General features: G+C 39.7%; 1 protein-coding gene across 2 annotated transcripts in view; it reads right to left on the reverse strand.

Moving 5' to 3' along the window:
* LOC126088507 (peptidylprolyl isomerase domain and WD repeat-containing protein 1) overlaps positions 1–14,213 on the reverse strand; it is a 121,794-nt gene that overhangs the window by 90,596 nt on the left and 16,985 nt on the right. For both annotated transcript variants that reach the window (XM_049906651.1, XM_049906650.1), the window contains exons 2-4: positions 9,649–9,774; positions 7,713–7,815; positions 7,068–7,264 (exon numbers count right to left, since the gene is read on the reverse strand). In XM_049906651.1, the coding sequence (XP_049762608.1) occupies positions 7,068–7,264; positions 7,713–7,815; positions 9,649–9,763 (415 nt within the window). In that variant the 5' untranslated portion in view covers positions 9,764–9,774. The remainder of the gene's footprint in view (positions 1–7,067; positions 7,265–7,712; positions 7,816–9,648; positions 9,775–14,213) is intronic.

The following is a 14,213-nucleotide window of genomic DNA, read 5'->3' on the forward strand; positions in this document are numbered from 1 at the left end:
TGGTGAGGGAGCTTTCAGAGAGGATCATCTCTACCTCTTGTAATCCTTCAGAAATCAATGTCTTCTTAGCTACCTTCTTGGCGTGTCTCGCAATTTGAGACCAGTTATGTGAGATAACTCAACTAGTTGAGAAAACTGGTCTGCAACAAGTTCAGAAGTCAAACTGAATTTGAGCATCTTATATTAGAATTTTGCCCAAGTGTGTGGGATCCATACCAAATAGGACTAACAGGGGATACTGAACATGAATAAAAAAGGACATCATGAATGTTCACACAATCGTTTTAACTTAACATGATGGAATGGCTCAAAAACCTGAATTGGCAGACACTTGAAGACAGACACCAGAAGTAATGTTAACCAAATGGCGTACCAAGCTAGTGACTGATAAGCACGCATTGGAACAACAGGAGATGATGTGTAATGAGTGCCAACTATGACAAAATCTTTGACTGACAGTAGTGGCAGTAAGCAGGGAGGTGTCAAGGAGGCATAATGACACTGTCCCACAAGGCCACGAACTTGTGGGCAGTCAAGGAGCAGATCCAGTGAAGCAAGGCCACCCAGAGTGGCTACCATGCATCTTGTGGCTGCGTTCCTGCCAAAGGCATGAGAAACACTGTGTGATGGGTAACAGCAGCGGTAGGCATTGTAGTAAAAAGCATAGGCTCGAGGCAGCTGGTGATAAGTCTGAAGCCCGGGGTCGAAATGCCGTCAGAACCTAAGTGTACACCAGTGGAGGAATACCAGTGCGGTGTCACATGGACACGAGCCCCGAGCATGTGAGAATAGGTGCCTGTGACTGCAGTGTTGATTATGGCAACCTGCAGGCCACAAATTGATATGGCTTGCACCTCCAGATACTGTGGCAGCTGCAGGAGGCTGGGCAGCAAACAGCTCAGCAACTCTTCTATAGACAAAAATGGCCCGAGCTAATGCAGAGGCTGTACCTGGCCTGCGAAGCATAACTGCAAGCATGATGGCCCAATAAACAGGGATATATACTACAACACCAATTACAACTTGAAAACATTCTTACAAAGTTTCAAGAACCAATATTAAATGAAGAATCTGCAATATACTTCAGCTAACTACATATCACTTCTATATGGGCTGCGAAAACAAGATTACATTAACTAAGTGCACACAGAGGTATTTAAAGCAACTATTCGTCACACACCTCATATGTGACAGGAACATTAAGAAACCCTAACATGGGGTTTGTTGAGAAGCACCTTCACCCGTGCACTTGACAGTGATTTGTAGAGTATTGGTGCATTTGTAGACAGACTAAAATATGTCATCATTAGGCTTCTCTACAAGATAGGTGACTTAGCATTTGAGGGTTGTCTCACCTTGTCCACAAAACTGGAGGGTACTTCTGGTCCTACTAGTTTTAGTCGGCTGCCCTTCCATGTCAGATTTTCCCTGTCTATTCCACTTTCTTCCCTGAGAAAGGAACTAACAGTTCCAACAGCCAGGAATGGGTTTTTATCTGTTTTAAGTGTTTTTACCCCAGTGATGGCATTTCACCTCCTGGTCAGCCACTATACCTCCTTGAAATTTTAAATTATCAATACATTTTGATATACTTTATAACAAAAGTCTTTCCTGTGCAGGGGTAGTTGTGAGCTTATACAAGGGGAAAACCAGCTGTATTGCACATGATAAGCAAAGGTGCAGCTTTTTTCTCTGTTCGTGCCTTACTAACAGTGGAAGAGAACAAACAAAAACATGCTGGTCAAAAGAATTTATATGCTGAAGAGGCTGTATTAAGTTACATTTTGCATCAAGTATAAGAAAAGTAAGGATCACCTTTCAGGGCCCATATATCTCTCAGGATGTTTAAAACTCAGAATGATACCACTCACTCAAAAAGAAAATTAGGCAGCAAAAATATGCCTATTAAACACTGTTTTTGTAGGAAAGGCTGTTGTAAACCACCTTGAGCAGGGTTAGGTTGCCAGTGGTAGACTGATGCTTCGTGAAGCCATAGTGGGAGTGGCTAGGACATTCCTGATAACCAGTATCTACACCAGTTGGCAGTTGATCACTTGCTCTAAGATCTCCCCTACATAGCCCCTTTAAGAGACTTTTTGGTAACTGCTGATTGAACTTCAAAGAAACCAATGCTGATGGAAAGCCAACAATGGAATTCTGACATAGTCTTTTTCTGAAGATGAAATCAAACAATGGAAAATCCAGGATCGAATAATAACAATATTATGAAAAGGATATACAGTGAAGATGCCGAGACACAGCTAGGCACAACAAAAAGACTGTGAAACAAAGTTTTCAGTCTTCATCAGAACACACACACACACACACACACACACGCACACGCACACACACACACACACACACACACACGACACACATTTCCTTCTCATAATATTGACACATGACACAAGTCTATTCTGATGAAGGACTATTTTGCTGGAAGCTTTGTTTGGCAGTCTTTTTGTTGTGCCTATTTATGACACATCATTTCTGCTATATGGTGAGTAGTAATTTTTCTGAAGATGGTGATAACCAAATATTTAATGAAACAATTTGAAGCTTGTCGTCAATTTAATCTTTTACAAAAGAACATCCAACATAAACCTCCACATAACATTTGATATTTTTAACCCTTCGAGTACTTGCTGCGGGGCCTGCGGACATTGTTTGCCGATGAAGTGGGCTTTCACGTGGGAACAGGCACAACTTTCCAAAGTTACAAAAGAAACTGAAACAAGAAGAAGTTGGGTTTATGTCAACTGACACACTGCTTACCATCAAGTGGTGCGACAAGAGAGAAGTGTTCATGCTGACTACCTGCAACACTACAGAAATGTGTGACATGTAAAAGTCAAACAGGATGACTGTTGAAAAAGTAGTGAAGCCACAATGTGTTGTTGATTACAATAGAAATGTGGGAGCAGTAGACCACTCCGATATGCTGTTAAGCTCTGTTGCAGCTGTGAGTAAATCTCTGTCTCTCTCTCTCTCTCTTTTTTTTTTTTTTTTTTTTTTTTTTTTTTTTGAATGCTCTCACTCTTCACAGATCGGTGACAAGGAGCAAAATATCATTAGCAGATTTTCATTTATGTCTGGTACGAGAACTTGTGGAAAAATTTGCTACAGAACGGAGAATTGATAGGAAAGGATGACGCTCTGATGATGAGAATCCTCTTTGCTTTACTGGGAGGCACTTTCCACATGTCATTCCAAGTGACCAGCCCAAGAAACACGGACTATGGCGTAGATGTGCAGTCTGCTCGAAACAGAACGTGCGTTGAGAAACGAAATATGAATGCAAAACATGCAATGTACCTTTGTGCGTTGACACGTTTTGAAACATACCACACAAAGAAGAACTTTTAGCCAAGTTACTACAGCTGCAAGATGAAATAAAGTCCTTACTTATGAAAAAAAAATTACTTAAAAATTTAAAAAAAATAAAAATTATTACAAAAATTTAAAAAAATTATTTTTAACTTAAGGATGGGAAATACAACTGCGAAAAAAAAAATTCACTGAATTATCTGAGCTTGAAGAGCCTCTCCAGATGAATTATTTTGCTGACAAACACCTTATGTATGAACATGTGAAACATCCAGTCTTTGCTGACAAACACAGACTGGATGCTTCAAAAGTTCGTACATAAGGTGCAAAAATAAAAACTTAGTACAAATTTATGTATTCTTCCATAACTTCTTGGTAGAAGTTAAACCTTAAACTTAGTGGAAATATCATCAATTAAACAAAAAATTCTAGCATTATTATTACTACAAAATTGTAGCCTGGGTTGCAGTAAAAGATATTTATTTAAGCGGCGACTAGTTTCGGGTGAAGCCCGTTTTCAAACCATCCATGTAAAACAAAGATTGTGAAAACCACATTATAGCTGTTAATAAAACCATAGCATATGGATCGCTATCGATATTCTGTAGTTTTATTAACAGCTATAATGTGTTTGTCACATTGCTTTTTGACATGGTTGTTTGAAAATGGGCTTTGCCCGAAACTATTTGCCACTTAAATAAATATCTTTTACTGCAATCCATGCTACAATTGTCTACTAATATTCGATAACAGATTGCTGTCCTATCTTTTCCAGGACACTGGATTTGTGAAAAAATTCTAGGCCTACACTTGGAAAGGGCGTCTCGGCACACGTTGGTCAGTTGCACACACTCGCCTGTTTCTGAAGCACAAAAGGTCATTAGGAATTAAAGGTGACATTTAGTTAGGTTAGGTAGTTTAGAAACTTGAGTATTTCCTTGTCTAATTCTTAAACAAAAGTTGTTTATTTCTACTGAACAATAACAATTGTGTCCCGTATAAAAAGAATTCAGAAATGTTGAATTTTTGATTTTCAAGTTTCCTTGGGGATAATTTATTGGGTTAATGCTCTCAAAACATAGCAATTAGCTTCAAAAGTGCGTCTTGGCATGCAGACGTTTGTTTGCGGACGAATTACTGCAATAGTACAGAAGAACATCAACGTTGGGTCATTACAGATTCTACAGCATTTACATCGTCAGTTGCATACAAAAATCTGATAATTAAGTATCAGAATACCAAATAAAACACAGATGCATACTGAGACCTTATGACGATTCTTAAGAACTAATTGCAAATGAAAGAAAGCCTTTGATGAGGAGTTACATGTTAGCAGCGTAAGCAGTTTCAGTGTACATTAGGTCTATAGAGCAATTCATCTCCAGATTCAAAGCTATGGAATAAGTACCCAGATATCCTGCGTTTATTTGTAACATCGGCAATCACACTAACTGCAAGACTGTCACGACCGCTGTGGTTCCAGAAATACTCAGGCCAGGGCGAGGATGCCTGAGCAGAGAGCTCAGGCACACAAAACAGTCTGCAGAAGTGGCTGCCATTGCAGGTACATAGGTACATGCATTAGGCAGCCCCAAGGGCAGCTTGACACGGCCAGCCGCACATGCCGGTGCAACACTCAAAGGGTTAACAGCAGTTTCTTCAAACACTCAATGTAAACAAACTACTCAAAAACCTCTGAGCTGTTCCAGCCATAATAATAACAAGTGACAAAGTTTAAAACAATTGTCGTGTCACATCCCAATAGCACAAGTGGTCAAAAGGTGACATTGATATTAATTCCCCCCACTCTTACCCTGGCAGATCCAGGCAATATCATCAAATATCTACTCTTGTAATACATACAGAGGGTCTCACTGTGGCCTTCACAGACTGTAATTACCCCCTCACCTTGTATGAAAACAGATCTTCCGTGTCTTATCTCTCCAGTCACCCACCACCTTCCAAAGTCCCACTGTTCGGCCACAGAGGAGCATTCCCATGACTCAGTAGCACGTAGGACTGGTACAACTGAATCACATTCTGCACCTGGGTTTTGACCATCTCTTGTCGTGCCTTGAAATGAAGAATGTCACTATCCTTCCCTCCCCTCCCACTGTGGTATTCTGCTGCCCACTGAATCTACACAATATCCTCATCTATCCTTGCACAACCCCGACTCCCAACCCCTTGCCTTATGGCAAGATGCAAGACCACCTACCCCATCAAAGGCAGGGCTACCTGTGAAACCGGTCATGTGATCTACAAGCTAAGCTGCAGCCACCGTGCTGCACTTTACATAGGTGTGACAATCAACAAGCTATCTGTCTGCATGAATGGCCACTGACAAACTGTGGTCACGAAACAGCTGGGCCACCCCGTTACTGAGCATGCCGCCCAATACAGTGTTCTTCATTTCAATGACTGCTTCAGTCTTTGCCATCTGGATCCTTCCCATGAACACCAGCTTATCTGAACTGCGCAGGTGGGAATTCTCCCTGCATGATATCCTACATTCCCGTAACCCTCCTGGCCTCAAGCTTCATTAGTCATTGTCCTTACCCATCCAGCCCCTTCCCTGTCCCCATTCCAGCCCTTCTCAGCACTCTATTTCACCAGTGTACCCTCAATCTTTTTACTTCTCTCCTTTTCTGCTAACCCCCCCCCCCCCCCCCCTCACCTGCCTGCCCTCCATAAAACCTCCCAACTGCACCTAGCTGCCCTACCCTCTCTCCACCTCGTCCCTGCACACTCCCACAAGCAGCACTTTAATGTCTCCACCCATAACCTGCTATCCCTCCCCTTTCCCAGCCCAGCCTCCCCCTTAACCTGGTTGCCTGTCCCATCATGCATTGTCGCTTGAAGTCTGGCCTCAGCAGCCAGAGACTGTGGTTGTGTGTGTGAGTTGCGTTTGCACGTGTGTGTGTTTTTTCTAATTTTGATGAGTGCCTTGTTGGCCAAAAGCTCCTTTCTGACAGTCTTTTTGTTGTGCCTATCTGTGACTCAGCATCTCCACTGTATATTGTTACTCTTATATCTATGGGATTACACCTCCTCTGGTCAAAATTGATGATTAATCACAGAAGCAAACACAGTGAATGAAGTCATACTATGGAGAATTTGTTCATCTAGTGCTGACCAACTTTTTTTTTTCAGTTTATGACGGAGAACACCATCTGACAATAACTGAGTTTAATATTTCACCAAAATAAAGAATTACAATGGCTGCACTGTCACAATTTTCACACGTTAATATTTCTGTTGATTCTGTACAGTTGTCAGCCATTAATGGTGTTGATAATGTTGGGATCCACAAGCTATTAATTTAAATACATCACCACATTTTTATCTCACTTATTTGATTGAGTTGCTGGTTCCTAAATTATCGTCCTAAACTAAGCAATGTGGAACTGAGTTTCATTCTACTGCAAATAATCAGAATCCAAGGAGCTATCAAAGGCTATCATTAAATTACAAATTATAGCTTTAGCACTCAGTAAATTAACTCGTTTTAGCAAAAGTTCAGTAATTAATGCAACAAAAAAGGAAGCCCATGGCAATGCATAATGAAACATCACACAAAAAGTGGAATAGATGCTGAAACTTATTTCTTGACATGGTTAATATAGAAATGAATATTGGTTATTACAGATATGTGTAAAGATAAGTCAATTCACTTGGAACTTTTCTTGAGTAAGTGCATGAAATTAAAGCTAAAATGGTCAAATATTAAATATAGTTACCAAAATTGACAACATCAAACACTTTCAATGATTTATCTGTTGAAATTGAACACAGAAGGGAACCACTACAATTGGTCGCCAGATCCTGCACAGGACCTAGATGACTACGAAAATGTTTAACAAATTCTATCAGTTCCTCAATCTTTTTCCAGAACTTTATGTGACCATCACAGCTCGCAGTAACGATGAAATCTGTCCTGAAAATTGAGCAAATTTATAGCAAGAAGCAGTCAAACAAAGGCACATTTGCAAACAACATGAAACACTATAGATAAACAAACTGAAAATTATATATATTATTGTCCTCATCATTATTTCAGCCATCATGCAATCTAGTCAAAGAAACACAACTTTTGGTTGTGAAAAAATTTTATATAATTTAAAATTATATCATGTCCATTGTTAGTAACCATCAAACTTATATTAATGGCCTAGTTTCACCACACAAAAGCTGACATAAGAAAAAAAAATTATTTTCAGATGAAAGCAGAACATACCCATACTGTGCTACAATTAGCTGGTTATGTTCATTTAATGCAGTACGTCTTCTTAAGCGATAAAGCATAACATATCAAGTGTAGGAACATTATGTTAAAGTAAACTTACAACATAATACTATAAATATCCAAAATAGTATATACATACTTAGTAACAACAACATGTGTAACAACATCACGATGCATGTAGCTTCTCTCATAGGATTCTGAACAAGGTAAATTATCTAAATACAGCTGCTCATATTTCAGAACTGAAAGAAAAATGAGTATAATTAGTTACCAGCCTCATGTCAAAATAAGAAAGAGTTACAAAAGACACTTAACTCACAGCTGAACATGTTGACAAAACAAAACAAAATCCCAACTTAGGAGCAACTGGAACAACAGTTATGTAAAAGAGGTTTCTTACGATATTCTTGAACTGAATTGCCATAACTCACATATACTAGCTGTACCAGTATCTAACAGGCCACAGTCTGGGTATACAAATGTGGCCTGAACATATTGGCTACCTACAGCCCACTTAAAATGCCTCTATCAAGTGCACAATAATGTCTCTAATTCGTTTGCCATTCACTGGCTGTAGTGGGACTTTGATGCCCACTACACATCCTGGGAATGCAATTTCAAATATCACAATGGTGACCTGTTAATAGCAATCAGTCTTTAAAGTGCTAATGAATGGAGACTCCCCTACTGGCATAGCCCCAAGTCAGAGACAACATCAGCAACAGAGATACGCTTTGCACTGCCATAACCATCATTTGAATTTACTTGGGAAATAAAAGTTTTTTTTTTTTTTTTTTTTTTTGGGGGGGGGGGGGGGGGGGGAGTTGATTACCTACCAATTTTTATAACTTTTCTAGGCTTGGTGGAAGACTCATTCTTGAGCCATCCACCACAAAAAAAGTTGAATAGAATAACAACTGATAGTCTAAAATAGACCCCTCCTCAATTATAGAAATCTGATTACTGCAAACTAACTCAGTGTGTTACAGGACCACCACAAAGGCAATTCCTCAATAGAAGTCCTTCCGCATTATAAATAAAATTAGTCCTATATGATGCTACACCTAAATGCCAAAGAGCCACACTGAACCATAGAAGAAATATTAGCAATGTAGCTCCCAGAAAAACTAGGACATCAACTTAGATAAGATACATGTAGATAGTAACTGAATGCTGAAAAAGAAGAAAAGGATGCGTCAGGAGCACATTCTCAGTTCCCAAATCATTAAGACTACTCCGACTATGAAGTCTTTTGTGATGGACTCCTTGCATAAAAGGTCTATGGTTTACTTACCATGTCAAATTCGGATAAAATTCCAAGCTTTTCATGAGTACGTCCATCACCGTCATTAGTGGCTAAGATTGACTGCCATGAACTGGCGTGGCTTGCACTTTTATACCCAGAGGATGGGATCAGATTGTCTGGATTACATCATGTTGACAACAAGTAACTGTTGCATACTAAGGTGGCCCCCTCTATGTCCATACATTTTGTTTGTGTTCTCTATCTAGAGTTGCTTGCAGCACCATCCATTACGTCAGTTCACAACAGTCAGTCTTAGCCCCTGACGATGATGGTGATGGAGGCAGTCACCAAAACCTTGGGATTTTACATGAATCTGATGGGGCAAGTAAATCGAGGACTTTTTATGCAGTGACAGTACACTTTCCAGTGTGGAGAAAAGTGACATCTCAAGGCACCCTTCATATTTCATACTAATATATGTAAGCATTACACTTTGCGCTAAGAATAAGAATTATACAGCACCTGTGACTGGTTTAATCATCACGAAATTCAAACTCTTTTTGCAAAATGATCTACATTTGTTCCAAAACACATAAGAAATCAAAATGTCCTTGCCGATTTTGTCAGAAAATAATTCTATTTAAAATCATCCAGAGTGGAACGAAATTATCTAGCAGGACTTATTTCAATCTGGTCGACAGTACATAATCTAGAAAGATCAGGCTACATGTATTATGAATTGGATTTTTTTCCCTTAAACTTTCTGATACATCTACTCTCAAGTTAGAAATGGATGTAAAACTATACGGAGACTAAAAGCAAATGATACCTTTGACCTTCTTTGGTTTTGATGGTTCTGCAGCTTCAGAAGGAAGTGGCCCAACCCAGCCATCATCATCCGAGCTGCTGTCAGTTTCAAATGACCGCTTCTTTGAACTAGACATCCTTACAGCACCTTGAAAAGAGAAATTTCTGTAATAGTTTCAGGTTATTAATAAGTCTTGGAAGTATTTGTTTCATTTTTGAAAACGGCCTAGGTCAGACTGAGAGCATAGTGTAGGTAGAAGATGAGACGTCATCCTGAAACACAATAAGCTTATTATGGAGATTAATGTCACGCTCAAACTACACTTCAAAACCACAGAGACTGTGAAGTAACTGGAGCATCATTTAGGAGTATTATTACACAAACCACAAAAAACTTGACCTTCCAAACTGATGGCAGATGTGGACCATAGCTGCAATTACCATAAGCTGGCAACTGTAACTGCCGGTAGCAGTTATTGCCTTGTATCATGCTGCAACTACATCACTCTGGAACTGAATACAGTGACAGAGCTCATGCAAAAATGTCATACTAATGGACATAATGAATGGTGTATTTAACCCCTAAGTGTGGTCAAAGACTCTAAGCCCAAAGCCAAATATCTCAAACAACATTTTTATTACGAAATGTGTAAGACAAGTTTAGCTTTGGTCCTTTCTTCTATTTCAGTTCTTGATATTTAAAATTGCATTGCCCTTTTGCTTCAGTAAGGTGTATTAATGGGTAACAATTAGGCAGTCATAAATTGCAGTTGAGTGATCCATGTACTGTCAAGATTAATATTTTCACACTGTTTTTGGCTTACTACACCTTACTGATTCCAAACATATTGTCTTTTGGAGGGTAAATGAAATTTTCTATGGTAAGGTAATGCTTTCAAGTGACTTCAGCGCAACAACTTAAATATTTATTAATTACCAGCCACTGACATGTCACTTTAATTATATAAGAAAATTGTCAGAATATTAAAATTACATCATTTCACTTATTTTGTTGAATACTAATCAAACAATGAAAGTCCAGGATGGAATGTAACAATATTACGAAAAGGATAGTTGTTACTCAACATATAGCGGAGATGCCGTTGTGCCTATCTGCAACTCGGCATCTCCGCTATACAATTATACAATGAGTAGAAACTATCCCTTTCGTAATATTGTCACTGGATGCTAACATATTAGTAGGTGCCATCTGGTATAACTTCAAAAGCATATGCAATGGAAAAGAGAGAGTAATATTGCAGGCTGATTATATAACAAGCACAATAATATACATGTGTAAAAAAACACACTCAACAGTAAACCCTACTATCCCTCTCCCTCCCCACCACAACCTCCTCCTTACATATGAGGTGGAATCCAAAATTTTCGGGACTGGTGCTGCCATCTGGAAAGTAGAGGTAGTAGATCTTTGCACCGCTAGGTGGCAAGAGCTGCATATCTGGTGAGTCACTGTGCGGAGTGGCATTCAGCTGGGAAGATGTGTTGCGTGCCCACAGTGATTTCCATAATACTCTGTGTTTGGTGTGTCGATTTTAAGATGAATCCGTGAACAGAACAGCGCATATGTATCAAATTCTGTGTGAATCTTGGGAAAAGTGCTACGGAGACCCTTACAATGGTTCAACAAGTGTTTGGGGGCCAGAGTATGAGCCATAAGCGTGTGTTTGAGTGGCATGCTTAGTTTAGGGCCGGCCGTACAGATGTTGAAGATGATGCTCACACTGGAAGGCATGTTAGCCACACAACGCCAGACATTGTCGCCAAACTCCAACAACTGGTTCGCACGGATCAACACTGAACCATTCAAGACCTTGCAGATGAAGTGGGTACTGGTTATGGGACATGTCAATGAATGTTGACTGATGAAGTAGGCACGCATCGTGTCACCACAAAATTTGTGCCAATGATCTTGATTGCCGATCAGAAGGCACTGCGTGTTGAACTGTACGTGGATCTTTGTCAGACCGCATCTGATGATCCAACCTTCTTGTCATGAGTTATCACCGGCAACAAGAACTGGATTTACAGTTATGACCCAGAGACAAAGCAACATGGAAGAGCCTGGGCTCTCCAAGACGTGTGTGTGTGTGTGTGTGTAGTGTCTATTTCCGACGAAGGCCTTGTTCGTGCCTGTCTGTGACTCAGCATCTCTGCTATATGCTGGGTAGCAACTATTCTTTCCATAATACTGTTGCATTTCATATTGGAGTTCCCACTATTTGATTTTGCCTGACAGCTTTTCTTCCTTCCCACAACCCGGTGCTGTTTCATTTGTTACTATTTTCTAATGTATTACTTTACTCAGTGCCCATACTTTCTCTTGTCACCTTACTGATCACACTGCATACTCTACTTCCCCTGCCCTGCTAATCCTCCCCCTCCCAATCCAAGCCTCCTTCTTACCTCCACCATCTACTTGCTTCTCCCATCATGCACTGCTCCTTGTAGTCTAACCTCAGCAGCTGCAGATTATGGCCATGTCTGTGTGAGATGCATTTGCATCAATGCATGTGTATGTTGTCTATTTCTGACAAAGGCCTTGTTGGACAACAGCTCACTTTCTGACAGTCTTTTTGCTGTACCTATCTGTAGCTCAGCATCTCTGGTCTATGGTATGTAGCAACCATCCTTTTCAAAATATTGTTACAATGAAAAGTATATTACATTTGACAAAATATTTCAGAAACATTCTCAAAATAGTCCTCGATGATTCCAGGTCACAGAGAAGTAGTGCGAGGTACCAAAGATGTTCATTTTGTTCTGTGTAGCTAATAATGGTGATTGTGAATCAATGTTTCAAAGAAAAATATCCAATGTTTGGTGTGAGATTTTCACATATCTCTATCAGATTTATATCTACATTGTTTAGGACATTTTGTGTCTTGAGAGCATTTCCATTTCATATCAATCATCTTTGTTGTTGCTGTCTTCAGTCCAGAGACTGGTTTGATGCAACTCTCCATGCCACCCTATCCTGCGCAAGCCTCTTCATCTCCGAATAACTACTCCAACATACATCCTTCTAATTCGGCTTAGCTTATTCATCTCTCAGTCTCCCTCTAAGATTTTTACCCTCCAAGCTTCCTTTCGGTATTAAATTGGGGATCCCCTGATGCCTAAAAAACATGTCCTACCAACTGATCCCTTCTTCTTGTCAAGTTCTGCCACAAATTCATCTTCTCCCCAATTCTATTCAGTACCTTCTCATTAGTTACATGATCTACCCATCCAATCCGCAGCATTATTCTGTAGCACCACATTTCGAAAGCTTCTATTACCTTCTTGTCTAAACTGTTTATCATCCATGTTTCAGTTCCATACATGGCTACACTCCGTACAAATACTTTCAGAAAAGACTTCCTGACACTTAAATCTACACTCAATGTTAACAAATTTCTCTTCTTTAGAAACGGTTTCCTTGCCATAGCCAGTCTACATTTTATATCCTCTATACTTTGACCATCATCAGTTATTTTTGTCCCCAAATAACAAAACTCATTTACTACTTTAAGTGTCTCATTTCTTAATTCAATACCCTCAGTATCATCTGATTTAATTTGACTACATTCCATTATCCTTGTTTTAGTTTTGTTGATGTTCATCTTATATCCTCCTTTCAAGACTGCCCATTCCATTCAGCTGCTCTTCCAGGTCCTTTGCTGTCTCTGATAGAGTTACAATGTCGTCGGCAAAGCTCAAAGTTTTTATTTCTTCTCTATGGATTTTAATTCCTACTCCGATTTTTCTTTTTTATCCTTTACTCCTTGCTCAATATACAGATTGAATGACTTTGGGTACAGGCTACAACCATGTCTCACTCCCTGCTCAACCACTGCTTCTGTTTTGTGCCCCTCAATTCTTTTAACTGCCATCTGGTTTCTGTACGAATTGTAAATAGCCTTTTGCTACCTGTATTTTGCAACTGCCACCTTCAGAATTTGAAATAGAGTATTCCAGTCAACATTGTCAAAAGCTTTCTCTAAGTCTACAAACGCTAGAAACATAGGTTTGCCTTTCCTTAATCTATCTTCTAAGATAAGTCATAGGGTCAGTATTGCCTCGCGTGTTCCAGCAATTTCTACGTAATACAAACTGATCTTCCCTGAGGTCGGCTTCTACCAGTTTTTCCATTCATCTGTAAAGAATTTGTGTTAGTATTTTGCAGTCATGACTTATTAAACTGATAGTTCGATATTTTCACACCTGTCAACACTAGCTTTCTTTGGGATTGGAATTTTTATATTCTTCTTGAAGTCTGAGGGTGTTTAGCCTGTCTCATATATCTTGCTCACCAGATAGAAGAGGCTATCAGTAGTTCTTATGGAATGCTATCTACTCCCGAGGCCTTGTTTCGACTTAGGTCTTTCAGTGCTCTGTCAAATTCGTCAAGTGGTATCATATCTCCCATTTCATCTTCATCTACATGCTCTTCCATGTCCATAATTGGCTCTCAAGAACATCGCCCTTATATGGTAGACCCTCTATATACTCCTTCCACCTTTCTGCTTTCCCTTCTTTGCTTAGGACTGGTTTTCCATCTGAGTTCTTGATACTTGTACAGGCGGT

This window comes from Schistocerca cancellata, chromosome 6 (genome assembly GCF_023864275.1).
Source record: "Schistocerca cancellata isolate TAMUIC-IGC-003103 chromosome 6, iqSchCanc2.1, whole genome shotgun sequence".
Taxonomy (NCBI): domain Eukaryota; kingdom Metazoa; phylum Arthropoda; class Insecta; order Orthoptera; family Acrididae; genus Schistocerca; species Schistocerca cancellata.